This window comes from Carlito syrichta, unplaced genomic scaffold (assembly GCF_000164805.1).
Source record: "Carlito syrichta isolate Samal-C Ts95f unplaced genomic scaffold, Tarsius_syrichta-2.0.1 Scaffold308254, whole genome shotgun sequence".
NCBI lineage: Eukaryota > Metazoa > Chordata > Mammalia > Primates > Tarsiidae > Carlito > Carlito syrichta.
The window spans coordinates 197,467-220,103 of NW_007252350.1; the positions used below are offsets into that span (position 1 = coordinate 197,467).

Genomic DNA, 22,637 nt, shown 5'->3' on the forward strand with positions numbered 1-22,637 from the left:
AAAAGATTGAATATATATTACATTATATATTATATATATGGGTATGTAGAAGTTTTCATCTCAGTTTATTTCTAAGTATTTAGTATATTTTGATGTCATTGAAAATTTTATATTTAAAAAATTTTTTATTTTAGAAAATGTTTGCTAGTATACAGAGGAACAATTGACTTTTGTATATTGACCTTGTATTGAGAGAATGTCTTTTTTTGGTTAAAACAGGATTTTACTCTGTCGCTTAGGCTGGAGTGCAGTGGCATAATCATGGCTCACTGCAGCCTTGACCTCCTGAGCACAAGCCAGTCTTCTGCCTCAGTCTCCCAAGTAGCTGTAACTACAGGTGTGCACCACCATGCCTGGCTAATTATTTTTGTATTTTTTTTGTAGAAACGAGGTCTCACTATGCTTCTTGGGCTGGTCTCGAACTCCTGGACTCAAGCAATTCTCACACGTCAGTCTCCCAAAGTGCTGGCATTACAGGTATGAGTCACTGTATCCAGTCATGAATGCCTGAAACTCACTTAATAATTCCAATTGTTTCACATGAACAGTGTGTCACCTGTGAATATGGCAATTTTATTTTTTCCTTTCCCATCCTTAAATTTTTGATGTATTTTTATTGTTTGTTTTTGGTCTTATTACAAAGATATTCAGGAACAATATCTGAGATAATATCTGAACAATATCTGAAATTGTAGAAGTGGCGATAATGGCCATTTTTGTTTTGCTCCCAGTTTTGGAGGACAGGCTTTCCAATTTTCACCATTAAGTATAATGTTTGCTATAATGTTTTTATATCTATATTTTATTATATTATATAATCTTCTAAGATTTATTTTAAAAATAATATTATATACAGGTGATACTTTTTTTTGAGTTGGAGGTCTCATGTTGTTGCTCAGGCTGGATCGATGCCAGTGGTGGTGTGCCCTTTGGTCAGGACACACATTAATGTCTGATTGTCTTTCTTTAGTGATGTAGCAGTTGTTGATGCTCAATATCTGCATCCATTCATTCACTGGGGTTGTAAAATGGTGATATTCTAATTCTGGAGTTTCCTTTTCATTTATCAACTGGAATAATTTTATAAAGAGATGGTTCCCCTCTATTTGGTTACCCAGTGGTATAGTTCATACGGAAATGGTAAGATATATATTTGTTGCTTCTTTTTATTTGCCAGTTTTCAAAACAAGGTTTCCTATCATTCTCCAAAAGTGACCTTTTTAAAAAAACAAACAAACAAAAAAACAAAACCAAAGCATTATGAGCTGATAGCTTTAACATATTTAATGAGTTTCAACCCATTCTAATAATTGCCCTTATTGAAGCTCAAATTGTCCCATCTTTGGCTAGTAGGAAGGAACCTCATGCTGTTTTCTGATTCCTTTTGACATGACCCTAGCAGCTTTTTTTCTTTTTTTTTTGAGTTGGATTCTCACTCGGTCGCCCAGACTCGACCTGCTGGGCTCCGGCGATCCTTCCACCTCAGCCTTCCGAGTAGCCGGAATTACAGGTGTGCGCTACCACGCCCGGCTAATTTTGATTTATTGTGGAGATGAGGTCTCTCCAAGTTGCCAGGCGGGTCTCGAACCCACGAGCTCAGGCAATCCACTCATCTCAGCCTCCCAAAGCGCGGGATTACAGGCTTAGCCACCGAGCCCGGCTTCCAGAACTCTTTTTATCTTGCAAAACCAAACTCTACAAATGAAACGGTAAGATCCTTATTCCTCCCTTCCCCCAGCCTTGGCAATCACCGTTTGTGATTGACTGTTTCATTTAGCATAATGTTGTCAAGATTTATCTGTGTTGTAGCATGTGTGAACATTTCCTTAAGGGTGAATAATATCCATTGTACATATATACCATATGTTGCTTATCCATGCATCTATTGATGAACACAGGTTGTTTCCACTTTTTGGCTATTGTAAATAGTGAAAGTGAGTGTACAAATATCTTTCTTTAAGATCTAGCTTTCAATTTTTTTGAGTATATACACAGAAGTAGAATTGCTGGATCATATGATAATGAATGATTTTGAACTTTTTGAAAAACAGCAATACTGTTTTCCACAGCTGGTGTACTGTTTTACACGCCCACTGACATGTATAAGGGCTCTAATTTCTCCATATCCTTGCTAACATTTGTTATTTTCAGTTTTCCTTTTTAATATAATTGCCATCCTAATGGTGTGAGGTGGTATTTCATTGTAGTTTTGATTTGCATTTCAAATTCAAGATGTTGATCATCTTTTTATGTGCTTATTGGCCATTTTTATATCTTCTTTGGAGAAATATCTGTTCAAGTTCTCTGCCCATTTTTGAATCAGGTTGTTTTTTTGTTGTTAGGAGTTTTCTATACATTTTAGACATTAATCCCTTACTAGATATATGATTTGCAGATATTGTAATTTATTCTGTGGATTGCTTTTTTACTTTGTTTATGGTGTCTTTTGATGCACACAATTTTTAATTTTCATGAAGTCCAATTTGTCTTTGTTTGTTTGTTTGTGTCTTTGGTGTCACGTCCAAGAAATCATCACTGAATCCAGTGTTGTGAAGATTTTGCCCTATGTTTTCTACAAAGAGTTTTATAGTTTTAGGTCTTACATTTTGGTCATGGATCTATTTTGAGTTAATTTCTATGTATGGTGTTAGGTGAGGGTCCCAAGTCATTCTTTTGCAGGTGGATATACAGTTTACCCAGCACTGTTTGATGAAAAGATTGTCTTTTCCCCATTGAGTTGTCCTGGCACCCTTGTCAAAAATCATTTATCCATATATGTGAGGGTTTATTTTTGAGTCTATATTCTATTGTCTGTATATCTGTCTTTATGCTAGTGCCACACTGTTTTGATTACTGTAGCTTTGTAGTAAGTTTTGAAATCAGGAAGTGTGAGTCCTTCAGTTTGTTATTTTTCAGAATTGTTTTGGTTATTTGGGGTTTCTTGAGATTCTGTAAGAATTTGGGGATGGGTCTTTCTCCCCATTTCTGCAAAATACAGCATTGGGATTTTGACAGGGATTGCATTAAATCTGTAGGTTACTTTGGGTAGCATTGACATCTTAACAATATTAAATTAAATCCAATTATGAAACATGGGATGCCTACGGATTTATTTTTGTCTTTTTAAATTTCTTTCAGAAATGTTTTGTAGTTTCATTGTATTTTTTAACCTCTTTGGTTTAGTTAGTTCGCAAATATTTTATTCTTGGTGATGCTATTATAAATGGATTTGTTTTCTTAATTTCCTTTTGGGATTGTTCATCATTAGTATATAGAAATGCAATTGATTTTTGTATGTTGATTTTGTGTTCTGCTACTTTGCTGAATTTACTTATGGTCCTAACAGTTTGTGTATGTGTGTGTTTAATAGTCATTTCGCCATATAAGTTAATAATATTTGTAAACACAGATGGCTTAATTCTTCATCCAATTTGACTGCCTTTTATTTATTTTTCCTGCCTAATAACTCTGGCTAAGACATCTAGACCTATGTTGAATAGAGGTGACAAACGTGGGGATTCTTGCCTGTTTCTGATCTTAGTAGAGAAAAAGCGTTAAGTCTTTCACTATTTGATCTAATGTTCCCTGTGATATCGCTTGTGTCTCTGCCAACATGCTCAATTGGGTTAGTCGTTTGGTTAGTTTTCTCAAGTACATGGTATACTTGTAAAATGTGACTTTAAAATCTTTTTTGGGGTGTGGCAAAGGGGATGTTTTGTTGAATTAAAGTTTTAGTATTGGTTTTGCTCTTTCACTTTGGTTTTCTTTTTCAGGCATTCCACTCATCTGTATATTGGATTTTCTTTGCCTATCTTCAGGACTTGTCACTTGCCCTCAAATCCTTTTTATTCAAGTCTTCATTTAAAAAAAAAATTTCCCTCTTTTAATTTCAATTTCATTTCGTAAAGACTTTCTCTTTGGGTATGAAATTTGAGGTTGGGAATTATTTTCTTTCAGCAGCTTAAAGATAATTTTATGCTTACTTTTCTGATTTTCATTATTTCTATTGAGAAATCAGCTTTAAATCTTGTAGTGTCTCCTTTAAAGGTAACTTGTTCTTTTTGTTCTGACAGCTTTGAATTTTTTTCTCTTTGTCTTTGATTTTAGAAATTTTATTATGGTGTTACTGGATGCAGATTGCTTTGTTCTTGTCTTGATTTCTCTTACCAGTTTTGGAAAATATTGCTTCTGCTGTCCGATCTCTCCTTTCTTACTAGGGCTCCAATTTCTAGCTCTTAGCACAGAATTTCTTATGTCCCTTATGTTCTTTTTAAAATTTTATGTCATTTATCTCTCTATGCCAATTCTGGATGGTTTATTGACCTATCTTTGAGTCGATTAAGCCTCTCATTAGCTATCACACCCAATAATTGAGTTACTAATTCCAGTTATTACAATTTTAATTTTCTTCTAGAAGTGATCAGCCACTCAGATATTGGCATTGAGCCACTCAGATATAGGCATTGATAAGGTAGAAAGATGGGTGTCTAAAATTGCCCTAACAGCAAGCAGAAACAACATGGGAGAAAACGACATGTAGATATAGAGCTATAGAGAAGTGGATACTGGCAAGACAGTGACAGAAGAATTGAACTGTGGAGCTCAAGCTGGATAGGAGAAGAAGGGAAGAGAAGTGAGAGTTATGGAGAAGGAGAAAGCAGAGGGTTCAATATAATAGATGTTTAGGTTTGTGAGAAAAATTTCCACTGAAGAATAGTGGAAATAATGAGAGAGCTCAAGGATTGGGGGTTGAGATCAGAGGCCGAAGTGTTTGAATGTAAGTACTTTTTTTCTTTTTTTGAGTCGGAGTCTCGCTTTGTTACCCAGGCTGGAGTGCAGCGGCACATTCACGGCCACTGCAGCCTCAACCTGCTGGGCTCAGGTGATTCTTCCACCTCAGCCTTCCAAGTAGCTGGAACCACAGGTATGAGCCACCATGTCTGGCTAATTTTTTGATTTATTGTAGAGATGAGGTCTTGCCCAGTTGCCCAGGCTGGTCTTGAACCATGGGCTCAGGCAGTACTCTTGCCTTGGCCTCCCCAAGTGCTGGGATTACAGGCAGGAGCCACCACGCTCATGCTGGTTTACATACAATTTTAATAGGGGGAGCTATATTAGTCAAGGTAGCCTCTATGTGCTGTAATAATAAAACACAACTCAGGAGATTTACAGAATAAACTCTCCGCCCTCCCTCCCTCCTTCCCTTTTTTTTCTTCTCAGGCATCCTTCATAACAAAGGCTTAATTCTTGATCGCACATAGTCCAACGCAGATATTCCTTGTTAGATGATTCTTTTGGTTGACTTTCCTCCAAGCAGTGAACTAGAAACCCAGGCCTTTTCTTTCTAGTAGCTCCTTGAATTTCCTCCTCTGAACCCTTTTATCCATCTTGTATCTACTCCATCCTTAATTGTTGCTAGAATATACTGATGTGACGTAAGATAGAAAGCATGGAGGTTCATGTGATCCTTTTCAAACACCTCATCTGGAAATGACACCTATAACTTCTGCTCATATTCTGGTCATAGGAACACATCACATGGCTCCACCTAGATCTAAATGGGTCTGGGGGGAAATGTCGCCCCTACTTGGAAACCTTCCCAGCAATACCCCTATGTGATGGATAGCAGAATTCAGCAGTCAACTGTAATTGTTTTCAGGGCATGAGGGAACATGATCAAGTTCTGAGTATATGACATTAGTAAGTAGGGATGGAGTAGATGTCAACTGAATGGAAGGAACCTCAAACAGATGGAGTTTTACTTACAGTGAAAAGATAATGACCAGTAAATGATACTCAATCACCTTTCAGCCTTTTGACTAAGGTCAAGTATGAAAATGATACTATGTGGCTCAGCCTGTAATCCCGCGCTTTGGGAGGCCGAGGTGAGTGAATTGCCTGAGCCCGCGGGTTCAAGACCCGCCTGGGCAACTGGGCGAGACCTCATCGCTACAATAAATCAAAAGTTACTCGGGCATGGTAGTGCGTGCCTGTAGTTCCAGCTACTTGGAAGGCTGAGGCGGAAGGATCGCCGGAGCCCAGCAGGTCGAGGCTGCGGTGGCCGGGAGCGGCCACTGCACTCCAGTCTGGGCAACAGAGTGAGACTCCAACAAAAAAAAAAAGAAAGAAAATATACTATGGATTAGGAAAGACCACACCCCAAATCTCATTCTTTGGCGTATAGGGTAAGAGAAAGAGTATCCTTGGTTGGATAGAGATATAGGGAAAGAGATATCCTGAGGAACTTTTATTGAAGAAGGATCTAGGAGCATTTAAAGGTACAAGGAAAAGGTTTGAGAAGGAAGATGTAACGGGATTCTGGTCCAGAATACAGTTATGTAGGGATGAGATTATCGGAAGGAAGTAGACCAGAAGAACTTACATATTGGGTGCTGAACAAGTATAGAACGAATGTGTGGTGGAATGGATCTATTTGGTTACACGATTGAAAGACATTTAGTTCCTGCAGTAATCTGAGGGGGTGACAGGTGGAATTCAGCTCTCTTGGCTGCTATCTATGTGGGTTATACTTCTGGATCATTAAGGTCTCTGGTAAATAAGAATGTTACATTGGAAGGCGTCATCCCTGGTTGTGTTTGAGAGTGAAATCTTGGGGAATCTTAGGAATCAATGCTGATAACTTCTAAAGACTCCATCATGAAAGGAAGCCCTTATGGGCAGAGAGGCCTAAATAAGGAGGTGAAGTGTGGTTATTGGAAATAGTAAGGCCATTCAGTTGTGTCCTACAAAGTGAAAAAATAGAATAAAGGAGATTTACTAAGACGACTAAGATTGACCAGACATGGAGGATGAAAGAAAACCAGAAGAGCGTAAGGACATCGAAGCCAAGGTCCTCAGGGTCAAATGATGCAGAGAAGTCAAGTGAGATGAAGTCCAAGAGTGTCAATTTGATTTAAGCACAAATGTGATAAATGTCATAAAGCCAAAGGCGGACTCATAAACAATCAAACCTTAAATATAGTTAGTTCAAAGAGAAAAGAATACTCTTATAATTGCATCATCCTACTATAAACATTATTTTATATTTTCTGGCCCATGTATATCTGTCTTACGTGACCATGGTTTCTTATTTTCACAAGTGAATTTTAGGAGTTGTATAATTTAATATAGAGGTGACTTTTTCCCCTACCCACTGCTGCCTGGTTCTAGTTTCCTTACATTATTTATTTATCGATTTAAAATAGAAATGCATTGTTTAATTACAGGCTAAGTTCTATTTGGATTCAAAGATGTCTTACCTGCTTCATAGTATTATTAAAGCTATAGTCATTCCGGCCATGTATTTCCCATACTATGAAATTTGCTTCAACATCATTAACATAGCCATTATCATCAAATCTGAAAGAAACAGCAAACACAAAAACAATACTTTAGTTAAAATAGAGGGGTTAAGAGTTCCAGCTTTTGAATCAGATGGGCCTAGGCTTAAATCCGGTCTTCATCACATCACAGTTTTGTGACCCTGGGGAACTTGCTCAAACTCTCAAAGTCTCAATTTTCTTTTCTGTTGTGTAATAATAATACCTACTGTATAGGTCTATTTTGACAGCTGAATGAAATGAACATGTTATTTCAGTGCTCAAAATAAAAACTTAACAGTCATTAAGTAGGAAAATTTCACTTTTTTTAAACAGTTGGAACTATAAGTTCTCCTTACTTTGATAATGACTATATATTGATAAGGTGAGGGTAGTTTAGGCCCTGATGTTAGCAGAGAAAAAGATGGAAGGATGTGATAAACGGAGAAAGGACAAAGCAAGGATGCCCTGGTGTCATATGATCTACAAATATTCATTGGTTGCCTATGTCCCAGAGAAGGAAACCACAGAAATACTATGATGAGAACCGAGATGCTGCAGATGCCCCAGGAGAAACCAGCTGGAAGATGTGGCTGTCTTGGATCAGCAGCACTGGTAAACTGAGGAGGAGCTGAGAAGCAGAGATCGTCTGTAAGCTCTAGTCATGCATAGCCCATGCTCAGAGAAGGGGTGAGGATGTCTATCAACAGCAGATACTAGCAAAGAGTGCAACATGGACAGGATACCCCTCCCCTGTTGCTGGGTCTAGATACACAAGCCCTGTTGAACTTGGAGTATTTACTTCAAACTCAACAAGTTTAAAGAAAGATACGGTACTTCCTATTAAGATGATTTTTTCCCCTTCTACCATATGACAATAGAGACCTGAGACCAAACTGAAGTTAGGTTATTGATAAAGTCACACGGTTTCATACCAGAACTTGTGACTGTAAAAATGGTTACATGTTTTCCTTATGCATCAGTTACTGCCCATACTTAAGGAAATTGTCCCCTACAACCCTTAGGTGGAAATATCACTTAGGACTTTAGTCTCAGGCACTTGCTTCTAGACTGCTGACTCTTGGACTCTTGCCCCACTTTTTGATATTTCTTGCTTCACAACTCTGTGTCTGTTTATTTTAAATAGGGTCCTTGGCAGTGTCTTCTTATTCATTGCCCAGATGTCTGCCTTATGGTGCAGTTGTTATCATCTGGCTTTTCCAGGTCCGCTATAACTTGCTACCAACCGGTCAGCCCTAGTTATAAAACGTAGTTATTGTCCCATTCTCACAAATTGGGCACACACATTTTAAATGTCAAAATGTGATATCCCGAGAAGTTATTTTATTTCCATCCTAATTAGTTTTGAGAAATCTTAAAGAGATGAACGCAGAAGGTTGGTTTTCAGCAGGGACTGCAGCTAGAGGCGGGAGCGTTGGTGCTTGACTTCTTTCCTGGTGGAGGAGGCGGGCCACAGAAAATTCTAAAGCTCTATTGAGAGCCCTGGACCCTCTTCTACAGAAACATGCTCACAATGTGGGCACACACACTCATTTGTGGATCATTTCAGAGATTTGGGTCAGGCTTTTGCAAAGCTCTGATTCTAGCAGCTTTGAAAACAGCAGGTTGTTTGATTGCATCTTCCAAAAGTCATCAGATTCCTGAATTACAAGGACTAGTTGTAAGCCATATGCTTTGCTTAAAAAAAAAAAAACTCTTAATTGTACTGTGCAGGCATGGTTTGATGCTCAACAGCAGTAAGCCACAGTGACATCTAGTGGCGATAAGGATAAACTGCATGATCCATAATTCCTGGTTTATAACGCCCTTTGATAATGTTTTATTTATTTCACTGAAAAGTATGCCAAAAGTACTTGTCCTCATAAATATGTGTTATTTTCATTACTGTTCATTAATGTAATGAAAATATATACTGATATAATACTGATTAAACACGAGAAATTCAGAAATGTTACTACTGCAGTTGGCAACTCTTCCCTTCAATTGGTCATCTCTCTATGTCAGTTCCACTTTTGGAACTGGGAAGGAGAAACCTCACTGGTGATTGACAAACCCACTAGATAAATCTGTGTGGATAGTCCATGGTATTAACCATGTCTTTTATTTTCTGAATTCTGATGTCATAATATCTGAGGCCTTGCTGACCCTGGAGGGTCTGCCAAGGGTTAGCCAATTCCTGGAGATAATAAATAACTTCCAGGAGCCCCTTTCAGATGCAACTCAGTCAATCCAGAGGCCATATCTCCAACCATCTCCTTTCTAGACTGTCACACCCTGGGCTACCATAACCTGTCCTATCACCCCAGAGCCATTAGAAAGCATCTCTACTCCCCAGAGCCCCTTGAAATTATTCAAACTAGCCAATCCCCAACCTGCTTACCCCATTTCACCTACTTCTCCCCATAGAAACTACAGTAAGGCTCTTACCCATGTTTCCCCCTCGCTGCCTCTGTCTCCTGACTGACCTTGGCGTTTCCCCGTGTGGCCCTGTGTGGCATGCCTTGCCTCCAGTTTCTAGGGACCTGAATGTATAATAAAATTCCTTTATGATAAGCATTTTTGTGTTTGTCTGTGTATCTTCCCCTATTTGATTTTTAAAAATCCCAGGTACCCTTAAACTCCCCCCCAATACCTATTCCTGAACTCCCCGTACAGTAATAAAGCAAGTGCATCCCACTGTTTCCTTCAGGGCTGCTTCTGTGGTACCAAATTCCAGCTTGGGATGGGACAATAATAGTTCGCCATCAAACACTACTAAGGGTGAAGTGAGGCCTGGGACAAGGATCCAGCCGAGATGACTTTCGTTCTGAGCTGGATCACTCTCCTAGGACTGTTTCACTCTTATTAGCATTTGGTGGTGAATCTATTGTCCTTTTATCTGTCAAATTCTGCCCAAGTTGTTTCTGAGTCATTTCCTATAAAGGTAAGTCATTTATTTGAATTCAGAGATCTAGACTATGAACTAATTTCCCAGTGGCCACCTCTGCTACTGATTCTCAGAACTTAATTAATTAAAGGCTATCTGATTCTCAAAGTTAGTTAATTACTTAGCACCTAGGTTTGCCTCTGATAAATGCCTGGTTGGATACCCACTTATCAAGTATGTATTGCTATAATTCTATTGAACCAGACACAGAGCCTTATTGATGTGTCCCTCTGTAGTTGGCCTCTAATATTTGGTTGATTATCTTTGGAAAATTGGAAGCAAAAAATGTTATCAAGCAACTTCTTGTAGTAAAGATACAAATCAATTACCTCTAGAAAAAAATGCTACCACAAAAATCCAAAATAGTACTGTTCTAGTCGTCTACTCTTTCTCATCTTCCGTGTGTCCTCTCGTCTGTCCCTCGACCTCATAGAGATTTCCAGTCCCCCAATTCCTCCCTGCTTTTCTTTTCTTTTTTTTTTTTTTGAGTTGGAGTCTCACTCCGTTGCCCAGACTGGAGTGCAGTGGCCGCTCCCAGCCACCGCAGCCTTGACCTGCTGGGCTCCGGTAATCCTTCCACCTCAGCCTTCCAAGTAGCTGGAACTACAGGTGTGCGCTACCACACCTGGCTAATTTTTGATTTATTGTAGAGATGAGGTCTCACCAAGTTGCCCAGGCGGGTCTCGAACCCGTGGGCTCAGGCAATCCACTCACCTCAGCCTCCCAAGGTGCGGGATTACAGGCTGAGCCACCAAGCCCGGCCATTAGAGCCATTAGAAAGCTTGGAGCAGGTTTTAAGAGGAAGATCAGGAGTCCCGTTTTGGACAGGTTATGTTTGATACATCTATGCAACATCTAAGTGGAAAAGTGATATATGTATTTAACACCTCAGTGAACTTATGAGCCTGGGGTTCAGGAATACTGTGTCTGTTCACATCCAGATAACGGGATGTGGCTGGAAATCACCTCTAATCCTGACCCTTTAAAACATCCCATGTGATGGAGAGTTAAGCTCTGAGACTATAGTTTAGTCTAAACAAACCTGAATAATACAAGGGGAGATGTTCAAGCCGCAGATACAGTTTGGGGCTATATCAATATATTGAGACATTCAGGATTGTGACATCCCTAAAAGAGAAAGCTGAGATGGGGAAAAGAAAAGAAAGCCCTGAGTCTTGGTTAAGAGGTTAGGGGGAGAGAGCGAGCGAGCAAGATGTCAGATTTCCAAGGGGGACCCTTTGTAGCACAAGTGACAAAGGACAGAATTAAATATGGGTGATGTTGAAAAAGGCAAGAAGATTTTTGTTCAGAAGTGTGCCCCGTGTCACACCATGGAAAAGGGAGGCAAGCACAATACTGGCCAAATCTCCATCATCTCTTTGGGCAGAAGGTGGGCTAGGCCACCGGACTCTCTTACACAAATGCCAATAAGAACAGTGGCATCATCTGGGGAGAGGAGACACTGATGGAGTACTTGGAGAATATTCTGGAGCAAAAAGATCTTCGCTAGCATGAGAAAGGGCAGACTTGATAGCTTATCTCACAAAAGCTACTGAGTGATAATTGGTCACTGCCTTATTTATTACAAAATAGAAATATCTCATGATTTTTTTTTTTTTTTGAGTTGGAGTCTCACTCTGTCACCCAGACTGGAGTGCAGTGGCCGCTCCCGGCCACCGCAGCCTCGACCTGCTGGGCTCTGGCGATCCTTCCACCTCAGCCTTCCAAGTAGCTGGAACTACAGGCGCGCACCACCACGCCCGGCTAATTTTTTTTGATTTATTGTAGAGATGAGGTCTCACCAAGTTGCCCAGGTGGGTCTTGAACCTGCAGGCTCAGGCGATCCACTCACCTCAGCCTCCCAAGGTGTGGGATTACAGGCTGAGCCACCAAGCCCAGCTCTCATGATTTTTTAAAATGTGTACTGTAGTTTAATTGCTCTCATATACCAGAATTCAGATCATGAATGACTGGCAGAATATTTTTGTTGGAGAGTTCTGATTTAAATGAGACTGGCCTGTGTTTAAATGAATATGATTGGTTTTTAAAAAATTTTCAATCCAATAAATGTTATCACTGTTTTCCCCTTCTAAAGATATGATTAGACTTGACTAGTCATGTTCAACTTTTCTCAAAGATGGTGAATGTCACCTCAAAACCTATTGGAGATTGGTCTTATATTTAGATGTATATAACTGGTTATATGAATATATGTAAATACTAGGGAAATCCCTTCACTGTCTAAGAATCAAACAAAACTCACCTGTGTTTTAATTTGTGTTCACTAGCCTATTAAAGGGAGGGGCTGAAGATAAGGTAGCAATGTTTGCTTTATATTTTTGGTCTTAACTATGTCAATCTAATTAGAATTCCTTTTACCTAAAATTCTGCCTTTTACTTACTGAAAGGTATCTGAGTGTGGTTTATGTGTAATATCAAATAAAGACTGTTTAACCCTTCTCACACTTTATAGATAATGCATAATGTCAGACTTTTTTAAAAGCTAGTATGACAAGAACTAGTAGCAAGTTAAACTTTGCTTTTTGAATTCTTTACTGTCAGACTAAGTTTTAATTTAACATCATCTTTTTTTTTTTTTTTTTTTTGAGTTGGAGTCTCACTCTGTAACCCAGGCTGGAGTGCAGTGGTATGTTCACAGCTATCACAGCTTTGACCTGCTGGGCTCAGGTGAACTTTCTGCCTCAGCCTTCCAAGTAGCTGGAACTATAGGCATGCGCCACCACACCCAGCTAACTTTTTTATTTATTGTAGAGATGAGGTCTCGCCAAATTGTCCAGCCTGGTCTCAAACTCCTGGGCTCAGGCAAGCCTCTCACCTCCAACTTTCAAGGTGCTTGGATTACAGGTCTGAGCCAGTGTACCCAGCTAAGATTATCTTTAAACAGATATTTAAAATCACATAAAAGCGTAGAACTACTGTGCATATGTAATTGGTAAGGGTGTTTTTGCCAACTCATTAGAAGGATTAAAGTAGAAGAGGCATATGCAAATTTATAACTCATATGTGATCATAAGAGTTAAGAAAATTAAAAACAATATTATAGATCATAACAAAAAGAGGCAGGGAGAAAAGGCAAAACTAAGAAATTAAGGGGAGCTTAAAGTGAAGGGGGTGGGGGAAAAGTAGGAAAATGAGATATCCTGGAAGCCAAATGAAGAAAATATTTCAAATAGTGATAAACGATTAACCGTGTTAATTCTTATTAATGAAATCCTGTAAAGTAGGATCTGAAAATCAACCACTGGTCTAGCAAAACGGAAGTTATTGACCATATTGGTTAGCCGTGCCAACGGAATGGGTGGGCCTAAAAGTCTGACTGAGGGGGATTTGGGAGATAATGGAAGAAGAACTGATGACAGTGAATATCGGAGCCGAAGAGGTAGCAGGGTCAAGAGAGGGTTTGGTTTTGTTTTGGTAAGAGAAAGAACTGCCTATTTGTATTCCGTGGAGAGGGAAACGTTGATGATGCAGGAGAAAGAGGGGGAGAATTTCAGGAGCAACGTTCTTCGTTGGGAAAGAGAGCAGGGAGACATTCACAAATGGACCGACAGGCCTTAGACAGACACACAGATGGTTCATCCGTGGTGTCAGGGAGGCCAACAGAGTTCCTGGGTACAACGCTTGAAGACGGATAGATGTGGTGGTGGAAGTTTGTGGGAGGTTTCTTCCGACTGATATCACCTTTGATTCATTCATCTTCCGCATTCTCTTTCCCGAACCACTCATATATGTCAACGACCAGGCCATGACTATTATAATCACTCATTTTTCTTGTAAATGATTTCTCTTCTTTGTCCTTGTTGTGGTTTCATTCATTTGTTTTTTTTTTTCTTCCCAGGACTATCAACGCAGTTAACCAGCTAGTCTCCCTACTTAGACTTGTTTCCCTGAAATGCATCTTCTAGACTTCTCCCAGAGAGAACTAGCTAAAGCAAATATTTGTTCATGCCAGTGTGTCAGAGGAATGGATAGGAAGCTTTCCATGGGCTACACTCCACCCGGCTAGCTTTCTAGTCTCTTCTCTTGATACTTCGTGACTCATTTTATGCCTCAACAGCATCATACTGTTAGAACTGTACATATTCTTCCTCAGACCATCGCTTTTGCTTAAAAGGCTTACCCAGTGGAATTCACCATTACTCTCCTACTTCTCTCCTCCCCTCCTCTGCCTCCAGCTAGATATTCATTATTTAAGACTCAGTGACTCAGCTCAAATGCAAGCTTTCTGGAAAGTTTCCCAGACCCTCTCTCCCTTCACAGCTGAGTTGAATCCTTTTGAGTTTCAATACCAGCCACCTACACTGTTCCTTTCTATATTCCACTTAGCATATCAGCTCACATGTTTATCTAATTCATCAGACTCTTCAGCTTCTGAGGGTAGAAATCCTGTCCTTTATCTCTGAATTCCCAGTGTATAGCACCGTACGTGGTGCAAAGTAGGCGTTTAGTAATGATTAACCGAACCGGAGTGCACTTTTCTGGTTCTCTCGGAGAGGAGTTTAAGATTCTTTTTTTTAACCTCTGTGTGATTAAGTGCTGCATAAACAAACCAACAAACAAATAAACAAACACAAAAACTAGGCCTCAGAGGGGAAGGAGTGCCTTGGATGCCCAGGAAAAACAGAGCCATAATTAGATATCTAGAAGAAGATCAGAACTAAAGAAGCAAGCAGATTAGCCTGATAGCATAGGGAATTCTGACAGAGGGAGTGTAGGAATATGATTTAAGAGGGAAAGGGCACAGGGAAGAGTCTTAGAAGTATCATGGGTGAGAGGAAGGGGATAGAATATGTTGGCAGAGGCCTTTTGGATTCCAACAGAGAATGTTTTGGAAGCAAAACTAAATCGGAGCACCTGATTCATTACTTCTACACCTCCCCACCATGAGAGGTAGCAGAAATTGTCTGCAGCCTAAGAGGTCCCCAAAAATCTTTGACTCAATGTTAAAAAATGTTTTAGACATAGAAATTTTACTCCCAGCTGTTTATCTTAATGGCATAACTGTACTAGTGTCCAAACAAGTACATAAATGGATATTCACCACAATTTTGTTTATAATAGCAAAACATTTAGAAATATGGGTCATTTATCTCTCTTATTTTTTCAGATTTTGTAGCAAAACATGCAATTTTATCATCATTAACCAAGAATAAAAGAAAAAAGTCCGAGAGGAAAGCAAACAAATAAAACATTCAGTTGAAAAAGCCTTCCTAATGAGCATTTCATATTTTTATTATGAAATATTGTTTTTAAGAATTAAGTTAGGGATAATATTTTTTAAATCTCCTCAATGTGCTTATTGGCAATCTAGTTTCTTTTTTTTCTTTCTTTTTTTTTTTTTTTTGAGTCAGAGTCTCACTGTCACCCAGGCTGGAGTGCAGTGGCACACATACGGTCACTATAGCCTCTACCTGCTGGGCTCAGGTAATCCTTCTGCCTCAGCCTTCCAAGTAGCTGGAACCACAGGCATGCGCCACCACACCTAGCTAATTTTTTGATTTATTGAAGAGATGAGGTTTCGCCAAGTAACCCAGGCTGGTCTTGAACCCCTGAGCTCAGGCAATCCTCTTGCCTCCACCTCCCAAAGTGCTGGGATTTACAGACGTGAGCCACCATGCCTGGTTGGCAATCTAGTTTCTTTCCTCACAAGCTTTTATTTATTATTGACTTGTGGAAAGAGAAGTCATGTCACCTAGGGAAGGGAGGGTAGCTACAGGCAGGGGAGCTGAAAGAAGCTTGGGAAGAGATTTAGAGAGGATTTAGAGATTTAGCTAAGATGCTGCATCCCTAAAAAAGCTCTTCAGCTCTGGAACCCACTTATATTTCAACTGCTAAACTCTAACCTCTCCCAACATGCAGAGACCATGGTTGCCCAGCTTTGTATAACTAGTACTGAAAACTAACTCTCACATATACTGAGTAGTCAGAAATAGTTATTATTAGATGCATGATGAATTAGTCTTGTTCTTATAATTTTCTTTTGCAACTTTCAAAATAAGTTAAACATTTTAATGCGAATATACTTACAATTGAATCAGAGGTTGAAACTTTGCTGTGAAATCAAGTCTCAGTGGGCAGCCATACTCATTCCAATTATACTTTACTTTCTAGAAAAGGAAAAGTGCTTTAGTTACTTGATATATTTGGTGCATTGACAAAATTGTAGTTTTCTTACCAAGTTTTTAGATGGCTGATGCCTCAGATATGACCTGTAAAAAAAAGACATTCTTCATTATTTATTTCTCTTCCCTTTTTTCAAACCTCTTGGGGAACCCCCAACAATTAGAATTATCTTTTGGAGGGTGAGCAGACTCTTACTGCTAGGCAAATGTTCTAGAAACCCATCCCAGGTAGCGTTGTTGTGAGAGGCTGCGTTCAGCTTCAGTGAATTTTTTTTTTTTTTTTGGAGATTTTTTCAGCACATTTGCACATTTCATGATGGGTGATTTAGGCGCGCACCTACACCATGTTGAGTGTCGACTAAAACCGCATGGCTCCTGTGCCCCACCCTCCCTGTTCACCCAATCTCATCCTGAGTGACTTTTTTTTTTTTGTTTCCCTGGATGAGAAAACCCTCAAAGGGAAACATTTTGAAGGTGTGGAAGAGATGAAGCCAAAAATGGCAGAAACATAAAGGCATCAAAATTAATGAGTTCAAAATGTGTTCTGAGCTGTGAAAAAAGTGTCTCCATAGGAGTATTGCATCAAACAGAGAGTACTTTGAAAGTGACTGAAGTTTAAACATGCTAGAATAAACGCACATTTTAAAATAAATAAATTCCATTGTTTTGGGTCCTCCCTCATATAAACTAAAACCATGGCTTGGTTTAGGTAAAGCAATGTCATAAAAGTTAAATAGATAAACATTATTATAAAATACTGAGTGCTTATTATGTTTCAGGCACTTTCTACACATGTTAACACATTCTTATAACAAACAACAAGGTGTAAATTATTGTCCTATCATATCTGCATTTGAAGATATTTTACCATTCTCAGAAATTGTGTGAAACTTGTTCAAGGCTACAAATCTTGCTTCACTACTAAGAAGGATGCGTGATTGTAAAGCCCATGGTCATTGTACTAGTTCACTGCAGTTCTTTCCAGAATATTAATAGATGAGAGAATAAGGTACTTCAGAATTGGTAACAATAGATGTGTATTTTAAATCTTCAACTATCTCCCAATTTAGGTTTCTTGCAATAGTGGAATCGCTCCTCTTCATGAACTCAAGGGTTTAGTCCTTCACAATCACTCTCCCTCTCTTATTTCCTTTCTTGCCAATCCTCAAACTTGAATCACCATCACCAGTCACAGGCAACAGACTCAAGAAATTTCTGTACAGTGGATAGAGCCTATTTCATATTCTTACTCTTCAGGCCCAGCTGCCTCACAGACACTAAAAGATGGTGCCCTTACTAACTATTAAATGTTTTCTTTTCACTCATTCTATTTTACCTACTGTCTTTACTAAGCATTGCAGTCTGAAGTATTCAGGCTTTCCTATCCCTCTATCCTGTCTTAAAGTTGAGTAAAATCACTTAAGGGATATACTTCGTGATTAAATATCCTTTCATTTATTTTAATTACATAGAAATAGAAAATTTCACAGCTTTTCAAAGGCCTTTAATATATTTCAGAGGTTATGTACATCTATACATTTGAAATCTTAATATATTTTAAAAATTATTATTTTTTGACTCAGGATCTCATTCTGTTGCCCAGTCTGGAGTGCAGTGGCATGATCACTCAAGTGATTGCTCAGGCGATCCTTCCACTTCAGCCTCCTAAGTAGCTGGGACTACAGGCATGCACCACCTCACCTGGCTAATTTTTTGATTTTTTTTATAGAGACGAAGTCTCCCGATGTTGCCCAGGCTGGTCTTGAGCTCCTGGGCTCAAGTAATCCCATCTTGACCTTCCAAAAGGCTGGGATTACAGGTATACACAGTGCCTGGTCTACATTTTTGTAATAAAGATCTTTATCTTACAAAGGCAGAAGCCCCGTTTTAGTTATGTCTTTAATAAATCACCCTATTAAGAATAAATATGAATAAAATTAAAAAGAAAAAATTGAAAAAAGTTCAGTTAGTAGACTATTGATGTCAGGACTTTCTTGATAAATTCATAATTTCTAACTAGCTTAACCATAGTCATGTAGAATTTGAGAAAAATTATGTAGGAAAAAATTCTTGTACGTCTTCCTTAATTAGAGGGAACAATATGGGATCTGAGGCCACATGTACGTAAATGAGACTTGTTCTGTTTATCCAATTAAGTTAAAGGGGGACTATGACTTTTTCTCTTGCCATGTTCCAGAAAAGTTCATTGTTGTGTCTGCATAATTTAAGTAATGCTAAAACTGACTGCACAGTGATAAGCCAAACATATGCTAACAGGAATTCAATGAATAAGAACCGATTGTAAATTATTGGTACTATATTAATATAAAACTCAGGGTTTATATTAAAAATTTCTTACTTTTCAATCACGTAAGAAAAGTCATGGCGAAAACATCCTTTCTTACTAAATCTACAAAAAAAAAGTTGTAACGTCATCATTCCTTATATATTTGCACAAATGTTTAATCATTTAACTCAGTGATTCTCAAATAGATACAGTATCATAGAATTATCATTTATTGAATTAGAATCTCTAGGGTTAGTGTGTGGCCCTAGCAGTTCTATTTTTAAAAATATTAGTTTCACAATGTTTTAGAAGACACCAGAATTTCAAAAGATACACAATTTCAATTAGACAGGAGGAATTCATTCAGGAGATCTATTGTACAACATGGTGACTATAGTTTAGAATATACTGTCTTCTTGAAAACTGAGAGTGGCCGGGCTCGGTGGCTCAGCCTGTAATCCCGCGCCTCTGGGAGGCTGAGGTGAGTGGATTGCCTGAGCCCGCGGGTTCGAGACCCGCCTGGGCAACTTGGGGAGACCTCATCTCTACCATAAATCAAAAATTAGCCGGGCATGGTAGCACGTGCCTGTAGTTCCAGCTACTTGGAAGGCTGAGGCGGAAGGATCGCCGGAGCCCAGCAGGTCGAGGCTGCGGTGGCCGGGAGCGGCCACTGCACTCCAGTCTGGGCGACCGAGTGAGACTCCAACTCAAAAAAAAAACAAACAAAAAAAAACTGAAAGTGGATGTAAAGTGTTCTTACCACACAAGTGATAACTACAGGAGGTAATGCATGTGATAATTAGCTAGATTTAGTCATTCCACAATGTATTTTATTTTTTATTTTTTTATTTTTTGAGTTGGAGTCTCACTCTGTCGCCCAGGCTAGAGGGCAGTGGCACACTCTCAACCACCACAACCTTGACCTGCTGGGCTCCGGCAATCCTTCCACCTCAGCCTTCCAAGTAGCTGGAACTACAGGTGTGCGCTACCACGCCCGGCTAATTTTTAATTTATTTATTGTAGAGATGAGGTCTCGCCAAGTTGCCCAGGCGGATCTCGAACCTGCGGGCTCAGGCAATCCACTCACCTCGGCCTCCCAAAGCGTGGGATTACAGGCTGAGCCACTGAGCCCGGCTTCCACAATGTATTTTAAAACATCATGTCGCACAAGAGTAAACATACACGATTTTATCTGTCAATTTAAAACAGAAACCAGAAAGTAACAGATGTTGACAAGGATGGGGAGAAACTAGAACCCATACGCAGTTGGCAAAGTACAGTGGGACAGGCACCATGAAGAACAGTTGGATGGTTCTTCCAACAAGTTAAACATAGAATTACCACATGACCCAGCAGTTCCACTCTTAGGTACATACCCCCAAATTAGTGAAAACAGATGTTCAAAAACTTGTATACAAGTATTTATAGCTGCACTATTTGGAAGAGCCAGAAGGTGGAAACATCACAGAGATTCATGAACTGAAGAATGGATAAACAAAAGGTGGTATATCCATATAATGGAATACTACTCAGCCATTAAAGGGAATGAAGTACTGATACATGCCACAACATGGGTAAACCTCAAACACATGCTAAGTGAAGGAAACCAGGCATGAAAGGTCATATATTGTATGAGTCCATTTATATGAAATGTCCAGAATAGGCAAATTGATAGAGATAGCAAGTTAGTGGTTTCCAGGGGCTAGGGAAAAGGGAGAATGGAGAGGATATAGGGTTTCCTTTTGGGGTGGTGAAAGTATTTTGGATCTAGAGAGTGGTGCTAGCTGCACAGCATCGTGAAGGTACTTAATGCAACTGAACTGTACGCTTTAAAATGGTAAATTTATATTATGTAAATTTCAGAATTTTAAAAAAGTTACCACCCCCCCTACACACACACATGCACACACACAAATAAAAATTAAAACTCAGAAAATCAGGCAACGCTCTCGGGTCCCCTCCTGCTCTGGTAGCTTTTTTGTCTTCTCAATAAATCCTGCTTTAAAACAAAAATAAAGCAGGGCAAAAACTCAGAAAATCTATCAAAATGAAGACACTTTTCTCGGGACTGTTTTATTCCACATAAACCTTTTTTTGTTTTTTGTTTTAACACAAGATTTCTAGCTGCTACTAGAGACTCAATTGTACAGGTAGAGAGCTATTTTGAGGACTCACATAATTTCTGGTTAGGATTCATGCAGATGAAAGGATATAATGGTCTATGAAATTATATAGTTTTTAGTTAGGTTATTCATTTGACCATTTGAGCTGGCTGTTCCTTGTGTAATTTAGAAGGAACCCTTATCACCATCATTTTTGGACAGATATTGACCATCTCCCGCTTTGAACCAAAATTGGAACCAAGAGATGACAACTCTCCTTCATTGACAATTCTCCTGGCTCTCCCAAAATACCTTGGACTCAGTACTGTACCAGGTCTCACTTGATGACTGTAAAGTCCATAGGCCCACTGCAACCTGAGACCAAGATATTAAAGTTGTTTTCTGGGATCTGAATCAGTGGCTGATTGACTAAGAGGCCCAGAGTAAGGTTCTGAACATACTCTCCAGGTGATTCTGATGACCAAATAAGTTGGACAACTTATTTCTATCTGGACACCCCCAGAAATAGATTCAATAGTTCAAGATGCTTTGCATCTCACTTTGAAAGGAAACTAAAGGCCTGAGAAGGAATTCTGTTATGTGCTGGTACTGAGAATTGTTTTGGAAACATGTTGCTTATAGTAGTTATTCTCAAATAATGCTTCTGGTAAGCTCCCAGAAATTTTGTTAACATGCAATTTCTGATTCAGCAGGTGTGGGATGAGGACCGAGATTCTGCATTCTAGCACATTCCCAGGTGATGCCAGCACTGGTGCAGAGACCATACTCTGAGGAACAAAGATGTAAATCATTCCTGAAATAGGATGGCACAGACTATATAAATCAGTTAGGCTTTTTGTGTTTCCTGGAAAAGGAATTATGGGTGCGAAGGTGTTAAGAAATACAAATTTAGGAAGTGCTGAATGAGATGCAAATATATAATTATCAATCTAGCAACTGATTATTGACTTCAGCAATAATATATTTTTAGAATGGCAGAGGAGTAGACATTAGTTTTAGATGAGAGCAAGTCATTTCATAAATACTTAGCTAAGAGTCAATGTTTTCTCACTCTCACCCCCACTCCTAACCAAGGGCAAGGAAACACAACAAATTACTGTCTCCATTATACATTTAGCCTCTGCTAAACACATCTGTGTATGCTGCCCTTGATTTTCTCTGGTGTAAAAGAAAGAGAGTTATGGCTAATGGAAGACACAAACTCCAGTGTGCTTCATTGTGAACCATAGTGAGATCAATCAAATTCACACCTTGAGATTCTCTGGAGGAATCTCCGGTGGTTCTGTTAGGCCTACTCTAAGGAATTTCCCATAGAAAATGGTGCAGAAAATTGAGGCATCTCTGATATGGCTGTAAGCAATTCTCTGATGGAAAGGAATTAAAACTGGTTGAGTAGGATGGAAAACAGAGTTAAGTGTTTCTCCATCTCATTTTGCTGGAAATGAGCTGTAGACTGAAGGGCTGAGAGGTAATGGGAAGGATAAGAACTGACTTATTAAAGGGAAGGCAAAGAAAAATGCCAGTAATAAGAGAAAGAGGTTAATTATTTTCACTTTTAGTGTGATTCAAATGTAGTGTTGACTTGGCAAAAAGTTTGAACCAATTGAAACTGGTCAATGTCAATTCGATTTTGCGTTTCATCGTGGATGGGTCAGTCATCAGGCTAATAGTATCACTAGTAATTATCATTTAGTTTACCATTTGTTCTAAAAACTTAAAGAGTAAGACAGGTCAAATGAAAATATACTTACCCTTTAACTGCAATGAATTTTTTAGCATCACAGCCAACAGCTATTTGGAACACCTAAAATGAAGTCA

General features: G+C 39.1%; 1 protein-coding gene across 1 annotated transcript in view; it reads right to left on the reverse strand.

The window, feature by feature from the left end:
* Positions 1-22,637, reverse strand: part of CATSPERE (catsper channel auxiliary subunit epsilon) — a 118,067-nt gene that overhangs the window by 27,778 nt on the left and 67,652 nt on the right. Inside the window, exons 7-11 of the mRNA XM_008065364.1 lie at positions 22,571-22,623; positions 18,769-18,819; positions 16,463-16,496; positions 16,315-16,394; positions 7,260-7,359 (exon numbers count right to left, since the gene is read on the reverse strand). Of these exons, the coding sequence (XP_008063555.1) occupies positions 7,260-7,359; positions 16,315-16,394; positions 16,463-16,496; positions 18,769-18,819; positions 22,571-22,623 (318 nt within the window). The remainder of the gene's footprint in view (positions 1-7,259; positions 7,360-16,314; positions 16,395-16,462; positions 16,497-18,768; positions 18,820-22,570; positions 22,624-22,637) is intronic.